The sequence below is a fragment of the Manis pentadactyla genome, chromosome 6 (assembly GCF_030020395.1).
Source record: "Manis pentadactyla isolate mManPen7 chromosome 6, mManPen7.hap1, whole genome shotgun sequence".
Lineage (NCBI taxonomy): Eukaryota > Metazoa > Chordata > Mammalia > Pholidota > Manidae > Manis > Manis pentadactyla.
In genome coordinates, this window is record NC_080024.1 from 27,940,680 (window position 1) to 27,961,736 (window position 21,057).

Below are 21,057 nucleotides of genomic sequence, written 5' to 3' on the forward strand. Positions count from 1 at the left end.
CCAAGCCTAATTTTCGTCAGTCTTCAATCTTCTGAGGCATAACAAACAAGTTCTTACATGGAGAACAAATTCTTAAATAGTGAGTAAGTTCTTACATGGTGAAACAGTACAAGGGCAGCCATCACAGAAACCTTCGGTTTCAGCAGTCTTGTTTTTAAATTCCATTAAATATCTGGAGCATCATCCAAAGTGATAAAATTCATCTTTCTGTATCTAACTAAAATTCTTCTTTAATAGATGTAAGAGATTCAAAACTGTCTACAACCTGAGATCAGTATTTTAGGCTGCAAACTGACATCGCTCCATAAATATTGAAGCCCAGATCTGTTTTGAAACAGGCAGAGAACTTTAGAGTGCCGTAGAGACCGTTCAGTACACAGCCAGAGATGCAGAACGCGCCTGGCCTTGAACCACACTGTCCAGATCTCAGTGGCTGGTGGTCATTGGGCTTCTGGAGGGCAAGGAACTTTCGGACCACTCCCTGAGGACCCAGGGCGCCCCCAGAGCCAGGGCATTGGAACCCGGAACAGAGGGCCGGGAAGCAGAGACGTGCAGGCTTCCAGCGGCGGCAGCGGCGCCCCGAGTCCTTCGCCCTCGGGTCCGCCTCGAGGGCCGGTCGAGCCCGTCCCGGAGCCCCGCCCGAGCCGCGGCGCGCAGGACGCGGGGCCGAGGCGCATGGGTGCTGGCAGCCCGGCCCCGGCTTCCTCGGCCGTCGGCCCCGCGCCCGCCGCCCCCGCAACGCCGCCAGTTCGCCCCGCGCCCGCCGACGTGCGCCTGAGGAGCTTCCCCCGCTCCGCGCTCGGGCCCGGCCGGGCATGGCCGCGCCGAGAGCGTCGGCTCGCGTCTGGGGGTGGCTGCTGCTCGGCGGCTGCGTCCTCGCCGGAGCCCAAGTAAGAGCCCGGGCCCCGGGCCCCGCGCCCCGCGCCCCGGGTTCCCGGAGCCTCCGGGCGGGACGGGGGCCGGGGAGCCGGAGAGGAGAGGAAGGCGCAGGACGCTCACGCAGGATGTGTTACTGGGGGTGTTAGCGTGTGAGGGTGTTAGTTGGGGTTGTTAGCGTATGGGGCTGTTAATGGGGATGTTAGTGAGGTGTTAGTGTGTGGGGGTGTTAGTGGGGGTGTGTTAGCATGTCGAGGTGTTAATGCAGGTGTCAGTGGGGTGTTAGTGTGTGAGGGTGTTAGTGGGGGGTGTTAACGTGTGAGGGTTTTAATGCGGGTGTTAGTGTGTGGGGGTGTTAGTGGGGGTGCTAGCGTGTGGGGGTGTTAGCGTGCAAGGATGTTAGTGGGGTTGTGTTAGTGTGGGGGGGTGTTAATGGGGGTGATAGTGTGTGGGGTGTTGGGGGTGTGTCAGCATGTGGGCGTGTTAGCGGGGGGGTGTTAGCATGTGGGGATTTAATCTGGGTGTTAGGTGTGGGTGTCAGTGGGGGTGTGTCAGCGTGTGGGGGTGTTAATGGGGGTGTTAGTGAGGGTGTTAGTGTGTGGGGTGTTAGTGGGGGTGTTACTGGGGTGTCAGCGTGTGGGGGTGTTAGTCGGGGTGTTATTGTGTGGGGTGTCAGTGGAAGGGTGTCAGCATGCACACCAGCAAACACACTAACACAAACACCCCAACATATCCACACCATAACACAAATATACACTAACACACCAATATATCCACACCCAAACACACACACACACACACTAACCCCCCCACACTAACACACACAAACGCCCCCACACTAACACGGACGCTAACACACTAACACAGGGAGGTGGGAAGAAGAGAAAGAGGGAGAAAATCATTAGTGATGGGAGTGGCGCTGGTTGGCTTCACAGTGTTAAATCTAAATTAGACAGTGTGTGGGGGATTATTTCACACTGGAGCCTCTCCAATTTGAAAATAACTGTTTATCCATAGATCCATGGAATCAAAACAATGTTAGGTTTGCACTCAACTCTTTCGGTTAGGGAAAAGGAAGTTTGTATAGTAAGGGATGCTAAAGAAAGTTAGCTCTGTAGTGTTTGATTTTAGTTACTTTATATTTTAACCTCAGTACCATAAGGGGGCGCGCTGAGACCATCCATTGAAAGTCTTAGGCTCTTGTTAAGTCATTGATTCATATCCTGGTATAATTTGAATATACCTCGTACTTGGCTTTCAGGTGATTAGACAAAAATTCAGTTATTCCAGTAAATGGTTCTCCCTTAAAGTACCTGTCAAATTAAGTTACTGCTGCTAAATAAAAACATCTTGAAGGTCTTTGGCTTTAACCAATATGGTCAGAGGTGTAAAAATAGGCCGACTCTAAGGCCATCACTTGTGTTTCATGTATTGACTAACTCTATGAGTGAAGGACTCTTGAATGAAAATTAATCTTATAATTAATTTAGCCTGAATTTTGCCACAGAGTTTAGTTAGTAGGGTGAGTCTCAGTGCAGGAAAACCTACCTATCAATATTTTGGTACTACAGTTACATGATATTAGTAGAAAACAATGGTCCTTTTTAAAGCCTTTCTTTGTTCCTTATGGGATACTTAGATAAAATGCTTAGAAACATTTCTTCCTATAAGTGATACAAATCTATAACCTTGTATGTTCTCCATCAAAAGTGTTCCAATTTACTATTTTCTAAGGTGATAAAACTTGCTTATGTTTTGGAGTAGAGAGAAATCACTACAGGGTTATATATTTTCTATTTATAATCACAATTTGCTTCTAGCTTTAAATAACAAAACTATAGTGGAAAATGATTATTTTTCCAAAAATAATTTCAAACTGATGTGTGTTTGTGGTTGTACCTTGTGAATGTAAAATGATAATTTATGATGATATATGAAATGTGATCAAGTGGTACTTCAAAAAAATCCAAAAGCTAAGTTAAGTTGATATTTACATATTGACACCTGTTCTGATCTTTAGTTTCTTTGCTTTAAAACATTGTTATTTGACTGCTCTATCTTCAACTCTGTAATTCTCAGGCTACAATTTAAAGTTATGGTTATTCTGAAATCTCATTTATTTGGAGTTATACTATTTGAATAGTGCAGGGATATTCCTTAAAGACTTAGTTTCTGTTTTATTAGCACAAGTATGATAGTATTTTGAAAAAATAATTCAATTTATTACAGTACATAGTTGCTGCTGCTAATTAAATAGCCTCAGAATTTATCGAATATGCAGCTTTAAAAGTTCTAAAAGCAAGTCATCCAATTTGTCCTCTTGTGAAGACCAGATGGTTAGTATATAATAAATACTGAATATTATCACAATATAGATACAATAAATAAGTCAAGAGTGAGGTGAGATGAGTGAAGAGGAAGAAGTTGTGTTCAATTTTAGATAAAATGTTTAAGCAGCCTAGTTGAAGAAGTTCACGAGTAGTTGGATATACTGATACAGAGTTTTAGAAAGAGGACTGGATTTGAGGTATGGATCTAAGGTTTAACTTCAATGGGAGAAGCTAAAACAATATGTGTGAATAAGATTATTTAAGAAGAGTTTCATGGGACAAGTAAAGGATGGTTAATTAAATTATTTCTTTTGGGAAAGCATGCAGACTAAAATTTTATAAAGTTAATGGTCCATTAGAAATGGTTTTCTATAGCCTGTGTCCGTTAGAAAACAATTTTGAGTGGCGGTAGATGTTCAATAAATTATTAGAGGAGAAACTCTGTGCTTCATCTATTTAGAAGAAATTTTTCCTTTCAATCACATTTGAAATTTAAGTCTCTATTTGTTTTCAGTCTTTATTTTAAACAGGTAATTATCTTCCAAGGAAAAGGGGTGTCTAAAGCCAAATAGTTGCATGGGCAGACACGAGAGCGATAGTTGTGTTTCTGGTAAAGCATCTCTCTAAAACATGCAAAAATGCTGCTCTTGTATTTTAACTGACAATCAGAGCAGGATAAGTGTTGGGCTTACCAATTGCACTGTTGGTTGATAGGGTTTTACAGATAAAGAAAATCAAAGCTTTCAGGGGAAGAAATACAGCAAACACAAGGGCCAAGTTTATGGACTATTAATGTCACACAATTGAATTTGAGTGTGTTTATGCTACAGACTAGCAGTGAATCAGTATGTATTTAACATCTCAAAAACTCAGTTCTTCTGTAAAGTGACAATGGCAAGAAAAAACTTCTTTGGCATGTGTTGTGAGGATTACATTGAACAACTCAGAAAAGCATTTACCATAGTGCCTGATATATAGTAATCACATAGTGTTAGTCATCATTTAGCATTATCATCAACATTTCTATTTTATATACTCTTTATAAACAATGTGGAAGAATTCTTTTTCTTGTGCCAGTATTGATGTGGCACCCATCAGTTGTCTGCAAAAACATTTTTTCTTAAATATACCTCTTTATTCCCAATATTTATATTACTTGTTTCTTTTTTTCTAGTCTCAGTGCATTGGTAGGATTCCAGTACAATGTTGAAAGGTAGTGGTTACCGTAAGTATCAAGTCTTACTTCAGTGGTAGGATTTCTAAAGTTGTATTATTAAGTATATTTTGCATAAGTTTTTGGTAGGTGTAATTTATAAGCTTGATGATTTGATTAGATGTAAGAAGTTTTGAATTACCAGAGGATATATCATTTGAATTAAAATTTACAAACATTAATATAAAATAACAGAAAATGCACCATTTATTTTGAACATATGTAAATAAATTATGGTGATCTACTGCAGATTTTGGGCTGAGGGCAAAACTGATTCTTCAAAACTTGCTTACTGTGGCTGGCACCTAACAGGTGCCCATCAAATGTTAGACGATGTCTGACTATAGTGTTAACAGTCATTATATACTTTAACCTGACATTCTTAGCCAACAGAATGCCTTGACATTTTTGCCTTATGCCTGTGGTTAAATCTGGCTCTGTTTCCTATAAGAGAGAGTTTTGAGTTACTTGTATTTACCAAGTATTTGGGCTAATTGAATTGGACATGAGATATTTATGAACTTGCATATTTTTCTGCCTGCACTAAAAGAGAATGTGGTTTCCAAAAGGGACAGTCACACATATAATGAGTTCCACAATGTAAATTCTAGTCTCATTACATATTCTGGTAGTTCATTTCCTGGATAAGTAAAGTCTGCAAGACACAAATGTCCTTAACAGCCTGTGGTTCTCATGTATGCAAAACTTCAGTGCATTTTAAAATTTTGACTAACATGGCCTAGAGCTATCTGAAAACCGAAAGAAATTTCAAGTGAAAACAGTGTGTGTGCAAAATTCTCTGGTGCTTTTTCTGCAGGATGAAAAATGTCTCCTGTTTCAATTTCAAGTACATCATGTAGCACCATTCCCAGCAGATTGGTAACATGTTAGTAATGACATTCTGTTTGTAGGCCTATTGCCTTTGGGACCACTCAGGAAGTTTTCATACAGTGACTTGTATCACAGATACTTGAGAGTGTATCCTTCCTCCTAAGTGACCTCATAGTCAGAACTTTGACTTTGTCCATCATCTTCTGCATGGGACCCACAGAGTGCTTTGCCACACACTTATGGCACAAATGAACTCAATAGTCCTTGCTGAGACACCAGTGGAATTTGGTCTAGAATGTAGGTAAAAAACTGGCCAACAGATTTCCTTCGCTTAAATTTCTTTTTTCCTAGGCCTTATCATTTTCAAAACAACATGTTTTACTGAGATGCTGAGTGCCAAATGACGTAAGTCCAATGATTATGACGTGGCCCTTACCCCAAAGGAGCTCAGAGGAGGACACACCCTGTGTGGTCAAAGAAGATGCTTTGTATGATATCTTACTTTTTTTTTAAGTTGAAACTTATTTTGTGGCCTAATGTATGGTCTATCCTGGAAAATGTCCTGTGTGCACCTGAGGAGAATATAGTGTTGTTGGGTAGAGTGTTCTGTATGTGTCTGTTAGATCTGCTTGGTTTATTGTGTTACTCAGGTCCTCTCTTTCCTTACTTATCTTCCATCAGGTTGTTCTATCCATTACTGAGACTGGATTATTGAAGTCTCTGACTGTTATTGTAGAACTATTTCTCCCTTCAATTCTGTCAATTTTTACTTCATATGTTTTGGTGGTCTGTTACTAGATGCATAAATGTTTATAATTGTTATATCTTCTTATTTTGTTTTATCTTTTATTAACACATAATGTCCTTTGTCTCTTGTAAACATTTTTTTATTTAAAGTCTATTTTGTCTATGAGTTTAGACTGCTCTCTTTTGGTTGCTATTTGCATGGAATGTTTTTTACCCATCCATTCACTTTCAATCTGTTTGTATCTTTTTATCTAAAGTGAGTCACTTGTAGAGAGCACATGTTTGGATCATGTGTTTTTTTAATCCATTATGTCCATTTCTATACTGATTGATTTTATTCATTTGCATTTAAAGTAATTATTGATAAGGAGGGACGCACATCTGTCATTTTGCTCTGTTTTCTATGTGGCTTATGGGTTTTTTGTCTCTCATTTCCAGTATTACTCTTTTCTTTTATATTTATTTGATCTTTTTAATTTCCTTCTCGTTGTCTTTTGTGTATATTTTATAGCTATTTTATTTGTTGTTACCATGGGGACTACATTGAATCTTCTAAAGTTATAACATTCTAATTTGAATTGTATCAGTTTAATTTCAATAGCATACAAAAATTCTGCCCTTTACAGCTCTGTCCCCACTGCTTTCAGTTCTTGATGTCACAAAATTACATCTTTATTTATGTTAGGTAGAAAGATAGAGGGGCAGCAGGGGAAGGGGAAGATAAGGTTCAAGGAAATCTGCTCAGACTCTTCCCAGGTAGGGGGTCCCATGCGAAGACAACAAAGGCTTTGCAGGGAGAGAACTTCTTGCCTATCCAGGTCAGACCAAACTCGTCCCAACCAGTCAGAAGTGTAGGAAATAGCCTGGGTGTAGGAAACTGGCACCTGAATTGTTGAAGGGCAGGGGAAGAGATAGTCTTGTACAGTTAACCTGTGGAATCTGATGCTGTCTCCAGGTAGATGGTATCAGAACTGAGTTGAATTCTCAAATACCCTGCTGGTGTCCAAGCAGTGCTTGCTGTTGAGTGTTGGGGAACTGCACCATCACTACCACATTGCAAAGGGGTCCAGAGACTCCTAAAAGAATCTGCCGCCTCGTCTTTCTCAGGGGTAGTCTCTGCTTCTGCTGGTTTTTTTTTTTTCTTTGAATAGGCCATACTCTTCTGTTTCTTTGTATGCCTTGTGGGTTTTACTTTCTGTATTTTTTTGGTTGATAACTAAACATTTGAATCATAATGTGGTAACTCTGATAATTAGATTCCCTCCCTTTGCCAGGATTTGCTGTTGGTTTGTTTGTTTTTAGTTTTGTTTTGCTTTGCTTTTGATTGTTGTAGTTTGTATCCATGCCAAGGATAGGCCTGAGATTTAAACTTAACATCTTAAATCTTTTCTGAGCCTGTGCCTTTCCCTGCCTCATCACAGTGACTTAAAATTTCCCCTGTATATGTATTTGATTTGAATGTCCAACTTTTTAATGTCTGGCTCCCAAACAGGGGAGAAGGAAAGGAATGTAGGAGGGAGAAAGTCACTTGCTTTTAAATTCCCCTGGAAGTCACTTCATCCTGAGGGGAAGGAACTTGCAACAGCGGAGCTGTCCACCTCTATCTGCACCTCTATGATCAGAAGCAATAATCAGCAATCAGGGCACAGATCCTCTATCTTTAGAGAACAGGTCCTTTTTGCACACCCTGGCTACAGCAAGCTGTGTGAAAGCCACATACATGGCTTTCTGCCATGGGAGTAGAGGTTGGGAAGCCACTTAAAAGCCAAAAGCTGAAATTGAAATTAACCTCAGTTGACCATATAAGCCTTCCCTTGGAAGTTGCAAGCCTTCAGCTGACTCCAGATTTCCAAAATAGTTACATCAGACAGATTCTGCCAGGGCAATTGTCTAGGTGGGGAAATTTTTTCATTGACAGACCTTACCTTTCAGTTACTTTAACACATGTAAGGGTCCGGAATGTGCATCTGAATGATGCCCAATGTACATTTGGGAGATTTTCTTACATTAATTGAAAATCTGATTACCACTTTTACTTTTCTGTCCTCCCACCATTTGGTCCTTATTCACTTTCTAAAGTAAAAAATACTTTATTGCCTATCATGCCTTCTTTAACAATTTATGTTTTTGTTACGATGTGAGTTTATGGCTATGCATTTATCATGCATTTAGAGTTATCTGTTAGCAAAATATTTCTTTATTCACAAGATGAAATTAGGCCTGAAATATCTGCATTGTACTGTTTTCAAGAAGGAAGACTAGGACTTTTACGTGCTGCAGCATCTAAAATAGGTTTGAAATCTAGAGTTCTCACATATAATCTTATTTATTACCAATTCCTTATGACATCTAATCTCTACATTGTACCATTCAATTTTTATATATAAAATCTCTCTCCTGAGTCACTGAATATGAAAATATTTCATCTTGTGAACAAAACCAGTAGTTCTATATAGACAGCAGTAAAGTCATGTGTTTCAAAACAAAACTCCCTATTTGTATCTAAAACACTGTGTTCAGTAGAAGTAGGCTCTGAAATACTATTTATTAAGCAGTTTTAAACTCTGAGTTAATACAAGGTGAGAATGATTAGGAGACCCGATTTCTTCCTTGGTATTTTGTCACTCTCAGAGTGAATGAGAATAATGTTCTTACCTGTAGCTAAGGCTGTTAGTCTGCGTGGTGCCAGGTAAAATTCCATCTCTGAAAGCGTTTTGTAAATCTTAAGTTCTAGATAAACATCAGGAGTTGATCTGGGAATCAATAATTGGTAAGATTATATATTCTGTATAAATGGAAAAGGAAACCTTGATGCCGTGTCTCCCACTACGCATTGTAAAAGTCTGGCAGACTGTCCTGTGGCTACCCCACGCACCTCTTCCACTGTCCACAGGATGCCTAGATGAAGTTTTTAATTGGCTTCACCTGGACTTCGAGCAGTCTCCCAATTATCTGTGTTTCTCTATAGGGGCTAAATGATGAATGAACACAGAAATGCTCATTTTTCATATTGTTCTTGTTTTTGGTAACAATGAATCAAGGGAAAAAAAGAGGAAAGTGAAAAGTAAACCAGATTGGAATGCTTTGTTGTTATAGTCAAATTCATTCAATAAGGCAACTTAATGTGGCAATGTAGTTATAATAACTATTACTTTAACGTAATAGTGACCATCCTAACTGGTGTGAGGTGATATCTCATTGTGGTTTTAATTTGCATTTCCCTGATGATTAGCAATGTGGAGCATCTTTTCATGTGCCTGTTGGCCATCCGTATTTCTTCTTTGGAGAAGTGTCTGTTCAGGTCCTCAGCCCATTTTTTAACAGGGTTATTTGTTTTTGGGTGTTGAGGCATATGAGTTCTTTATGTTTTGGATGTTAAGCCCTTATCAGATGAGTGACTTATGAATATATTCTCCCATACTGTAGGATGCCTTTTTGTTCTGCTGATGGTGTCCTTTGCTGTACAGAGCTTTTTAGTTTGAGGTAGTCCCACTTGTTCATTTTTTATTTTGTTTCCTTTGCCTGAGGAGATGTGTTCAGGAAAAAATTGCTCATATGTACGTTTAAAAGATTTTTGGTTATGTTATCTTCTAAGAGTTTTATGGTTTCATGTGTCACATTCATGTCACATGACCCATTTCAAGTACTTTTGTGTATGGAGTTAGACAATAATCCAGTTTCACTCTCTTACATATGGCTGTCCAGTTTTCCCAATACCAGTCATTGAAAAGACTGTCTTTTCCCCATTGTATATTCATAACTCCTTTATCATATATTAATTGACCATATACGTGTGTGTTTATATCTGAGCACTCTATTCTGTTCCCCTGATCTATGGGTCTGTTCTTGTGCCAGTACCAAATTGTTTTGACTACTGTGGCTTTGTAGTAGAGCTCGAAGGTAGGGAATGTAATCCCCCAGCTTTGTTCTTCTTTTTCAGGGTTTCTTTGACTATTTGGGGTTAACAAAGGTAACTTTTTAATTGCACTATGTTTGGGAAAGTCTTATGATTTGCTCAATTGCTCTGAGCTTCTAATTCTATTTTTCAAATGTTATTTCTGGAATAATTACAATGGTTCCCTGTTGCCACGCATGAGCTATGGGACTCAGAACCCATTAAACATTCATTATTTTGGTTGTTTCAACTTATTTTCCTCCTCCTTTTTTCTTTAATCTGCTGCCTAGAACTAATTGCATAGAATATTTTTTGAAGACTTCAAACATTGCTTAATTCTCATTATTTCTGGTTTGCCAGTTTATTCATTAAAGTTCATTTTACAGATTCTGGGAATGCAGTGTTGGAGACACCAGGTGAATTCATGAAGCCCCAATCCTATATAAAGAAGAATATATGAAAAGCCACTTTATTTTGACCATGCGAGATCTGAAGCAGAGGAACTGGCTGAGCCCACCCATCCTTCTGACCTACACAACTATGAAATAATCAATTTGTGTTATTTGAAATCGCTAAATTTGTGGTGACTTGTTATAGCAGCAATGGAAAACTAATACATTCTATTTGTTATAATATTTTTTCCCTTTCCAGGATGATAACCTGCCCATTTTCAAGTGGGAACAGCATAAATGATTTATGTTTCTCTGCTTTGCCTAGATTTCTGAATTCAGTTATTCAATTGAAAGCCTTTTAGGCATGTTGTGAAAAGCTGGATTTTACTTTATAAACAGAGACTTGAAGGAAGTCTGTGGAGTGTGATTTTTATTGTTAGAGAAATGAGTATTGAAATTTATATCTTTTCTTATCACATATATATCAAAACATACCCCAAAAAGCTTACTAAAATGAAACAATGAACACCATTACATGTAAAGCAATTAAGTCGATTTGCATGGATATCACCTTCTTCTGGAAGACTGACAATATTCTTTCAGATGGAGTTAGTCTCTTGAGTGAAGTTGAAAATAAAAAATGTATGTAGTTGAGCTGTATTTGAATACATAAACATGCAGACAGACACACACACACACACACAGACACATGCACACCAGGAACTTTGAACAAATGTAACTATCTTAATTAGTAAAGTAATGTAAAACCGAGCCTGATAGAATGAATTAATTCAAGTAGTTATTTTTTAATGAGATTGATATGTAGAAAATTAAGAAATGAATCAGATTTAACATCCTAACATTTTCTCGCTTAAGTCTCACAATTCCGTGTCTTTGTGAGGCTAGGCAATGGCAGTTGGCAGGGATGGATGAATATATAAAAGAAAAATTCAAAATTTGATAGAAAAGAAAACTCGCTGATTTTTTTCAGTTTATTCAGATGTGTGGTAAACATTAAATGAAAACAAATGACTCTTTTGTTTATTTACTTTTGTATAAATCCATCATTTACTGCATAATATAACAACAATCATATGTTTTAGGGTTGAATCCACCACTTGCTTTTTGACTTTAGGTAAGTACTTACCACCCCTGGCCTCTTGCTCATCTGCAGTGGAGACTGCACATGGATAGCATCCAGAGGGTGAGATAATAACTGCAAATGCTACAGCAGAATGTCTGGCACCTGTGCCCAGTGGGGAGTTGTTTCATTTAGTGAGAACCTGCCAGGTAACACATACTATTCTAGATGCTTGGGAGGAAAAAAGTGAAAGATGTGTCTCCAGCTTTGAAAGAACCGAATATCTAGCCGTAAATCAGAGCATTAGAGTAAAAGAGGTCAGTGCCGGAAGGGATGTGTGTGCAAAGCTTAGTGAGATATGAGAGTGTACATTGATTCAGTCTCATGAGAAATCAGAGGGGATTTCTGGAGTAATGATTTCTGAGTAAAATGGACTTGACATTTACCAGATGAAAAAATTTCAGCAGAACAACAGCACAACCAGAGATTTACAGTACTACTATTATATATAGTACTGGTCGAACAGGTGTGAATGTGGGAAGACATGAAGTCAGGAGACAGCGTCATATGGTTAGGGAATGGTAAGTATTGAGGTATCACCTTTCTGCACAAGACCTGGGGATAAAACTGAGTTCTTTACTTTCATGGCTTTGCCTTTGGACAGATTCACCTCCATGTGTCCTCTAGAGCCAGAAGGCCACATTCAGTCAGTGCACTCCTGAGTCATCTCATTAGGCAGCTGCTCTTTTTCAGAGAGCCAGGTTGTAAAGATGTGTGTGACGGTGCAATGTAGATGGGTGACCTGATATATGCCAACCAAATCTGTGCCTGAGAAAGCAGGATGAAGATGCCAGTAGAAAGGTCTGTCTTAATGAGTGAATAGGCAGACAATGACCAATGCATATATTTAAAGCCTGGCACAAGAAGTTGTTATATTTACTATTTCATTACATGGAAACAAACTGGCTCTACACTTGTACGTCTGTGAGACTTTGACACTATATGTCCCTATGTTCCACTTTACTAATTTCCTGGTATGAATATCATATGGTAGGAGCAAAGTCAAGTTTTATTTGGAAAACAAAAAGGAATAGTTAGAAATTCATAAAAGTGGACAAAAGGCAATTTTCTATGTAGGACAGTGTTGAACAAGATTCAAAGTTATTTTGCAAGTGCAATTAGTGCAGTTTTCCTTTGACTGGATTGAATTGAATTATAATATAGTAAGTATCCACCTGGTGCCCGGCCCAGCCCAGGCAGTGATACAAAAGGCAACCAAGTGGTTCTGGTTCAGAAGGAGGATGAGTTCATTCCAGGGAACACATGACAGCTGAACACCTGACATGACAGAATAGTACACTTTAAACTAAGGACATATCTATTGGGATATCTAGTGCCTTCAACTTCATGGGTATTTATTCATGTACTGCCATGAATAAAATGAACCGACAAAACAGCCTTAAAATCCCCCTTAGGCTGACTAATCTTTAGACAGCCTTCTTTGTCTCCAGCCACTGAACTTCCGTTCCATAGAGCATTTACCTTAGAAAATTCCTTCTTTGTCCCTCTAAGATATCTTTTTTAAACCTCTTGCCAGTTTTACAACCCAGGACTGTCTTACTCAAAGACCCGGAACAGTCTCTTTGAAATGTAATCACCAAGGGAGCTAGCACCCTTAACTTCCAATCTCTGATACAGTAGGAGCCTAGCTTTGGTGGGGTGCCTTGCCTAAGTTATAAAACTATCTGCTGTCTTGAAGATATTCAAAAGTTTTCTTTTTCTTTGGGTAAAGCCAATTAGTGGACACATATGGCCCCCCTCATATGAGCTCTTAAAAATTTCTGTCTTTTGTTTTAGCAGAGTTAAGTGCAAACTGAATTCTGGCCTCTTTCCCATATTGCAGTAATCTTGAATAAAGTTTTCCTTGCTTTTTTGATTTTGTGAAGTTTTTGCCTTGACAGAGCCTAAAACTGAATTATCTAATTGAGTGAATTGTGGATGACCTAGTTTGTGAGGTAGGACAAGGACAATTTAAACAGAAGTCACAATAGGGATCTGAGGGGATCTATGAGTGTGAGGTAGAGTAGATGGCTGTCAAGGAAGTGAGGAGAGATGAGAGAAGCAGAGGAGAATGGGGTGAGTATATGTGCAACAGCAAACATCCTAACTGGATACTTGCCAATGATGTATAGACTTTTTTTTTTCATGCTGTCTTCTTATTTTAGGGATAATTAATAAGCAAAGTCAATTAATTTCCTTGAGGCTTGCCAGCCAGATAATGTAAAACAGGAAGTTGAATCCATTTCTTATTTTCAATCAGTATGCTTTCTACTCCCACACACTTTTTGTTTCAAAAGGAAGAAAATGAAAAACTGTTGGAGGAAAGGCTGTAAACAAAGATACGGTAGTCCCAATTTAGAAACTTCAGTTATCAGGACCATCAGTGGTTCAGAGATAAGGGAGATATTTGAGAACTGGAGTAAGAAAGAAGGATCCTGATTAAACAGGTAAATCTAATGAACTAACCAGGATATACGTGCTGGTTTAGGAGGTGAGGAAGTTAATGGAGGGTCCTCCAAAACACAGGAAGTTGTATAAAATGAATAACATGTATAAGTTGCCAGTTTTGGGGATTAATTACAAATTAGTACTGTTGGTTAAAAAATGGACAGAAGTGATTGTGGGTAAAAATTGTAGTATTTCCAGAATATCTCACCTGGCTTTAGTGCATCTGCATATCAAAAGGCATTCCTCAGGAGTGGGGAGTGGTAGGTCATCTCCATATCAGTGGGTAATTACCTGGGTGACAGAAGGCTTATCTGAACCTGAGAGGTTAGAGGGAGGTCTTTGTTTGCTTCTGCTGGAGCAGGAAAGAGATGGCCCTGGACTGCAGTTTGTAAGCAATAAACAGGCTGTACACTTTATCTCTCCCTTTTACTGATTTTGGTTTTAGAGATATTTTGCCCCAAGATTTCCTTTCCCCAGAGTTACATCTGGCATAGTCGGCAGGACCTCTGAACCTGAAATCTGTCTACGTGGGTGCAACGCTTGGGCGAGCTGCCTCTAGAGATGGTGGGCAGGCCCCAGTGCCTGCAGCAGTAGAGGGTGCAGCTTCACCCAGGAGCCCCCTACCTGTGGGGCTTCCAGTTGGAGAGTCCCTAATGGGGAATTAGTCTAGGCTAAAGCACCTCCTAGAGGGGTGGAGCCTTCCCCAGCATTGGGGAAGTTTGGAGACTCTGGAAGCTGCAAAATTAGCCATCCATGAGACAGAAAGCTGTTTAGAGGCCCTGAGTGGCCGTGTAGCAGCTGGGATTGTGGGATCTCTGATCCTCAAGGTACTGGAAAATGTTACTGAGGAGAGAGAGAGACTTTGTCTGGAGAGAAACACACTTCAGCATCGCTTGGAGGAGCTGGGCAATGACCTATGCGATGCTCTTAAGGAAGAAAGACAGTTATTGAGAAGACAGTCATGCTCCTGGAAGATTCCTTAGCAGCAGTGAGGGGGGAGGCAGCAGAAGTAGCTGCATTGCAGGAGGCCGTGGGGGAGGGAGAGGAAAGAGCGGTGCCGTCAGCCCCAGAGATGGTAGAGGAGGTATCAGGAAAGGATGAGGGCGTGGGATGAGGGCCAATCTGTTGCCGAGGCCACACTGCCTGAGGCATCAACTCTCCTATATTAAAGGCCCACCTGGTTGTAATAAAAAATTATAAACAACCTTGGGTTCCTGGGGGGGGGGGGGAAGGCCGCCACTTCCCAGGTTGTGGAGCACTCCATGCTCCACCCCTATACCCAGGATGAGCTGGTGGACATAAGCGTCCAGTATGGGAAGAAGCCATCAGAATCTCTGCCTACGTGGCATTTATGTCTATGGGAAATGGGGGAGAAAAATATTGTTATGTCGGGTTCTGAAATGAGTAGACACTTCCCTGACGACTCACCCTTCTCTCCAGCAGCGATTGCAAAGTGCCCATCACACCTCAGGGAATCAGGGATTGACTGACAGCTGCCATCAGGGAAGTTTGGCCGAATCAGGGTGATTGATCATACTTACCCACTAGCTGTAAAACTATGCAGAGCTCCAACAGGTGTTGTGGGAATTGGGCATGAAAAATATCATCTATAATATGGACCCCCAGGGCCCTGATAAGGAGTTGTTCAATGTAGGAATGAGAAATCTGGTGCTGCATACAGCTCCCCCATCTCTCTTTGGGTCCCTAGAGACTACTCTTGCCCCCACAGAGGGCAACCCATAAGTGAGGCTACTTGTACTTTAGCAGATCTGGGGGAGGTTGAAACAGTAAGAGCACAGAAGGAAGTATGGGCTACAACTGAAAGGAGAGGTGCAAAGGGCCCTGTGAAGGTCTTGAGGACTCAGCTGTGGGTTGATTTGATAAAGGCTGGGGTAATGAAAGAAAAACTTGATGGGCAGCTCAATAGGATCCTGTTAGAATTGTGGCACCAATTAAAGCCAGAGCATCAGTTCCAGCCACTGAGGTCCTGGACACGGAAGCCGTAGTCAAAGCCCCATGCCTGGCCTATGTCTCTGCAGGACTTCATGGGGGACAATATTCCGGCTCTGCCTGGGCCCTCACCCCCCACAGGAGGACAACTGGGTATTGTGGTTTGACTGAGGTGGGGTCTCAAGGTCCCCACCTTGGGGGATGTGGTGGGGACCAGAAGCCACATGTAGAATTAGCAATTCATTGGTCCCCTCTGAATATACAATGTGTCCTGGCGCTGGTAGACACCGGAGTTGAATGTTCTCTCATGTATGGCAACCCTGAGAGTTTTCCCAGGACCTGTGCTGTGATAGATTAGGGGTAAGGCAATTAGAGTAAAGAAAGCCCAAATCCCATTGGGGATGTGCACTTACCCCCAAAGGTGTTTACCGAGTACATTTCTTCCATCCTAGAATATATTTGGGGGATAGATATCCTGCAGAGCCTGTGGTTACAGACCTCTGCAGGTGAGTTCAGTCTGAGGGTGTGTGTGGTGAAGGCAGTTCTGAGGGGACATGTTAAGCACCCACCTGTAGCTCTGCCTGTACCTCAGCAGATGACAAATACTAAGCAGTATAAATTGACTGGGCAGAGGGCACAAGGAAATTGCAGAAACTCTACAGGAGTTGGAGAAGATGGGCATCGTAAAGCCCACTCATAGTACTTTTAACTCCCCAGTGTGGCCACTGAAAAAGCCAGATGGCTCCTGGAGTATGTCCATGAACTACAAGGAACTTAATAAAGTCACACCACCTTTGCATGCTGTTGCCCCCTCTATAGCAGCCCTTATGGACACACTAAGTCATGAATTAGGGACATATCATTATGTTGTGGACCTTGCTAAAGCTCTCTTCTCTAGTGACATAGCACAGGAAAGTCAGGAACAGTTTTCCTTAATGTGGGGAGGCTGGCAGTGGACTTTCACTGTCCTTCCACAGGGATACCTTCACAGTCCCACCATCTGTCATGGACTTGTAGCCTAGAACTTGGAGACGTGGAAGAAACCACAGATGGTGCAGCTGTATACACTACATTGGTGATATGCTCACATATGATTCTATTGCAGATTTAGAAAGGGCAATTTCTAGACTGCTGCAACATCTACAGGAAAAAGGATGGGCTGTGAACAGCACAAAGTTTCAGAGACCTTGTTTGTAACGTTCTTGGGGGTTGTCTGGTCAGATAAAACTAGTTATTCCTGAATAAGTCATAGACAAGGTCCAGGATTTCCGTACCCCTACCACTGTCACAGAATTACAAGAGTTTTGGGGTCTTTTGGGCTACCGGAGAGTGTTTATCCTGCACCTAGCACAAATTCTGAAGCCCTTATACCGGTTGGTATGAAAGGGCATCAGGTGCAACTAGGATGAAACATCTGCAGGTGCTTTTACTGCTGACAAGTGGGCAGTCAAGGCCGTACAGGCCTTGAATGTAATGGACTCATCAAGGCCCTGTGAACTACATGTTCATGTAACGGAAGTGGTTATGGATGGGGTCTTTGGCAGCAGCTTGAACGGACACGCCAACCTATTGGATTCTGGTCACAACTATGGAAAGGAGCAAAGGTTCGATACACCTTGATAGAGAAGCAACACACCTTGCTGGCTACGGAGCCCATCACCAGAACAACTCCGAACAAGGAAATAACCTCCTATTCCATTGCAGGGTGGGTGCAAGGCCATGGAGTGGTGTGGCAGATGTCTACACTGACCAAATGGGGCACATATTTACAGCAGTGTAGCACCCTTTCTACGAGCTCCTTAAGTGCAGAACTCCAATGCTTATTAGGGCCAGTGACAATACCAGTGGAAAACAGGAAGAACTTGCTTTTGAGCCATTGGTAGCTGAGAGTCTTTATCAGGAGGGAAAAGTCCCTATACCTGAAGATGCTTGTTATACAGACAGCTCCAGTTGTGGGCATCTCCCAAAGTGGAGGACTGTGGCTTTCTGTCCTAAGACTGTGACATTATGGATGGAGAATGGAGAGGGGAAGAGCAGCCAATGGGCTGAGTTGTGGGCAGTATGGCTTGTGATCACCCAGGAGCCCTCCCCCATAGTTGTCTGCACTGATAGCTGGGCCATCTATTGGGGCTTGACCCTGTGGATACTGACATGGTACCATGCCAACTGGATGGTTGGTCACCAGCCCCTTTAGAGGCAAGAGTTGTGGCAAGACATATGAGCCCCTGGTCAGACTAAGACTGTAACCATATATCATGTGACTGGTTATTTGCCTTTGGCATCCCCAGGGAATGATGAAGGAGATGCATTGATCCAGGTGTGTTGGATATGGCTAGAAGGAAAGTCTGTCTCTGATGTAGCCCAATGGTTACATCAGCATTCATTGCACACGTGGCAAAGGACAATGTGGGCTGTAGCCCGTCGGTGGGGCTCGCTGTTGACCTTTGAAGAAGTCAGTCGAACCTGGAAGGAATGCCTTGTGTGCTCTAAGAGGGAGTTATACTGAGTCCCTCAAAATCACGGGAGAACAGTAAAGGGGCTGAAATCCCTTGTCAGGTGGCAGGTAGACTATATTGGGTCTCTGCCCTTATCAGAAGGTTACTGGTATGCCATGACTGTGTGGACACAGCTACTGGCCTGTTGGTTACTTTTCACACACATTGTGCAAATCAGCAAACCACCAAGAGGACCTAGAGCATCTCTTTGCAGCCTATGGCCAGCAGCAGGTGATTGAGAGTGATCAAGGCACCCACTTTACTGGACATGCGTTACAATAATGAGTGCAGCAATTGGGAATAAAGTGGAAGTTTCATGTACCGTATAATCCTACTGGGGCACGCATGATAGAGAGGTACAATGGTTTGCTGAAATCTGGCCTGAAGTCAGACACCATTAGTCTTTGGGACTGGTCAGTTCACTCATAAAAGTGCTATGGTGTTTGAGTGAGAAGCACCGGAAGGGAGCCTTGAGCCCTGCGGATATGCGAACACACAATGCTGCCTCTCCTCTAAAACTGTATGTGCAAGCCAAAGAGGAATTATTCAAGCCAGGATATGGCCAGTAGAGCAACATCCTGCTGCCATCCCATACTGCATTAAACCCTGGAAACACTTGAATGGACGTGGCCCTGGACATTTTGGCACATGGACTAGTGATGGATGGCCCTTCTGGCACCTTTGGGAAAAGGCCTGGAAGCTGGCCTCCTCTGTATTCCTGGAGGAACAGCAGAATGGCCCCCAACAATCAAGGTAGTGTACCCAAAACATCCTGGAGGTGAGAGCATTTTATGGGGAAGTCTTGTTTTATGTTTACGGCCAGTGTATGTACCTCCCATAGCCCTATGTATCGACCCATCTGTAACTCCCACAGTTGGGAGATGTAAGTCGGATATACTAGACCAGGATGAGATCCCATTCCTGCCAGTTTTATCACAATGCCACTCTCTTGCAGGTATCCTAACTGATGGACAAGATTTGCTTATGCTGGTGTCATTAAAACATGTATCTTATCACCCTCAAGATTATTTTATTCTATAGTCCCTATGACCCGGATGCGCCCCTTGGCTGCAGCTGCCGCATGATGATTGCTCTGAACTCCCTACCTCTTCAGCTACTGACTGCCTGTGGGATGGGCCCCGCTATGGACTTAATCTGCATAGAAGTTTGAGCCTAATTGAATCCTCTGGCTTGAGGATTATCATGATTTTATTGCTGTTTTTATTGTATGTTATTAGTCTGGTTACAATGCACCAGTTATCTCAGACAGGGGCCATTGTGGAAGATGGGAAACAAGTAGATAGTAAGGTGAGATTTCTGGAGGGGTGTGCTCTGGGTAAAATTGAAATATTTCCAGGATCTCTTGCCTGGCTTTAGTGCATCTCCATACAATGGGTATTTTTAGGGGGTGGAGAGAAGTAGTTCATCTCCATATCAATGGGTAATTACAGGGGCCAGCAAGGGCTTCTCTAGAGCAGAGAGGTAGGGTGAGGACTCTTCTTCTGTAGCCAGGTCACAAGAGACATGCGGGAGCAGAAGTGGATGACTGCTTGTAAGAAATAAACTTTATTTCTCCTTTTGACTGACTTTGGTTTCAAAGGTATATTGCCCCGGGACTGTCCCCTGAAATTACAGATGAGTTATTGAGTTATTGAGTTATTATACTGTTATATGTTTTGTAAATTGTTCTTTAATAATGGAACTAAAATATAAGAGAAGGCAAAACAAAGTTGAATGTAGAAATATTGGGAGAGAATAATCCTTTTCTGAAATCATAAGTAGCATTTTAAAATGCATACTTTTAAACAGAAGACAGCTTTATTGCCTGAACATTCTGATTCCTTGTTTTCTGGGGCTTCTTTGTGCCTATCATCTATTGCTCCAGTAATGGAGAGTTAGGATTAAAGGAAGTCCCCCGTCCTGACAGTTCAGCTCTGGGTGTGCTCATAAATGGCAACAGTCAATTTAATTAATTTCTTTAGAATCACTAACAATCAAAGAACAGAACAGAAGATATACAGAAGAAAATGAGAATGAAATCAGAGCATGTCAATGGAAAATTTGATGAAACAAAGGAATGCAGCAAGAGAAGAAAAGATGTAGAAAAGTGCAAGAAGGTAAAATATAATAAAACACCAATAGTAAATCCTACACTATTGGCAATTACTTTAAATATAATTGGATTAAACTCCTCATTCAAAAGACATAGAGTGGCTGAATGGATTAAAAAACAAGATTGAACTCTATACTAACTCTAAGAGATCCACCTTAGGTGTAAAGTACACATAGGTTACAAGTGAAAAGATGGGAAAGATACTCCATACAAATAGTAATCAAATAAAAAGCAGAGATGGCCTTTGGCTACTATCAATAAATAGAAAGTATGGTGAGGTGTGGAGAAACTGAACCATTGCACCCTTTTGGTGGGATTGTAAAATTGCGCAGCCACTACGGAAAACTAAAAAGTTCCTCAGCAATTTAAAGATAGAATCACTATTTGAACTAGCAATTCCACTTTTGGCTATACATCCAAAAGAATTGAAAACAGGATCTTCAGGAGATATTTTCACACCCATATTCATTGTAGCATTATTCACCATAGCTAAGATGTGGAAGCAATCTGAATGTCTATCGATGGTTAAACGGAAATGTGGTATATAAACAAAGAGGATATTATTTGGTCATAAAATAAGAAGAAAATTCTGTCTCATGCTACAGCATTAAGGAACCTTGAGGACA

General features: G+C 41.3%; 1 protein-coding gene across 1 annotated transcript; it reads left to right on the forward strand.

Annotated features, from left to right (window-relative positions):
- Positions 1–278: 278 nt before the first annotated feature.
- Positions 279–10,718, forward strand: LOC130684232 (transcription initiation factor TFIID subunit 4-like). Its single transcript, XM_057504353.1, has 2 exons — positions 279–890; positions 10,279–10,718. The coding sequence occupies exons 1-2, from the start codon at positions 676–678 to the stop codon at positions 10,310–10,312; spliced, it is 249 nt and encodes an 82-aa protein (XP_057360336.1). The 5' UTR covers positions 279–675; the 3' UTR covers positions 10,313–10,718.
- Positions 10,719–21,057: the final 10,339 nt, after the last annotated feature.

Excerpts from the sequence above, each read along its gene's own strand:
- LOC130684232 (XM_057504353.1), top strand. The coding sequence starts at position 676 with ATGGGTGCTGGCAGCCCGGCCCCGGCTTCCTCGGCCGTCGGCCCCGCG. Across the intron at positions 891-10,278 it reads GCGTCCTCGCCGGAGCCCAA|ATTCTGGGAATGCAGTGTTG; the intron begins GTAAGAGCCCGG and ends TTCATTTTACAG.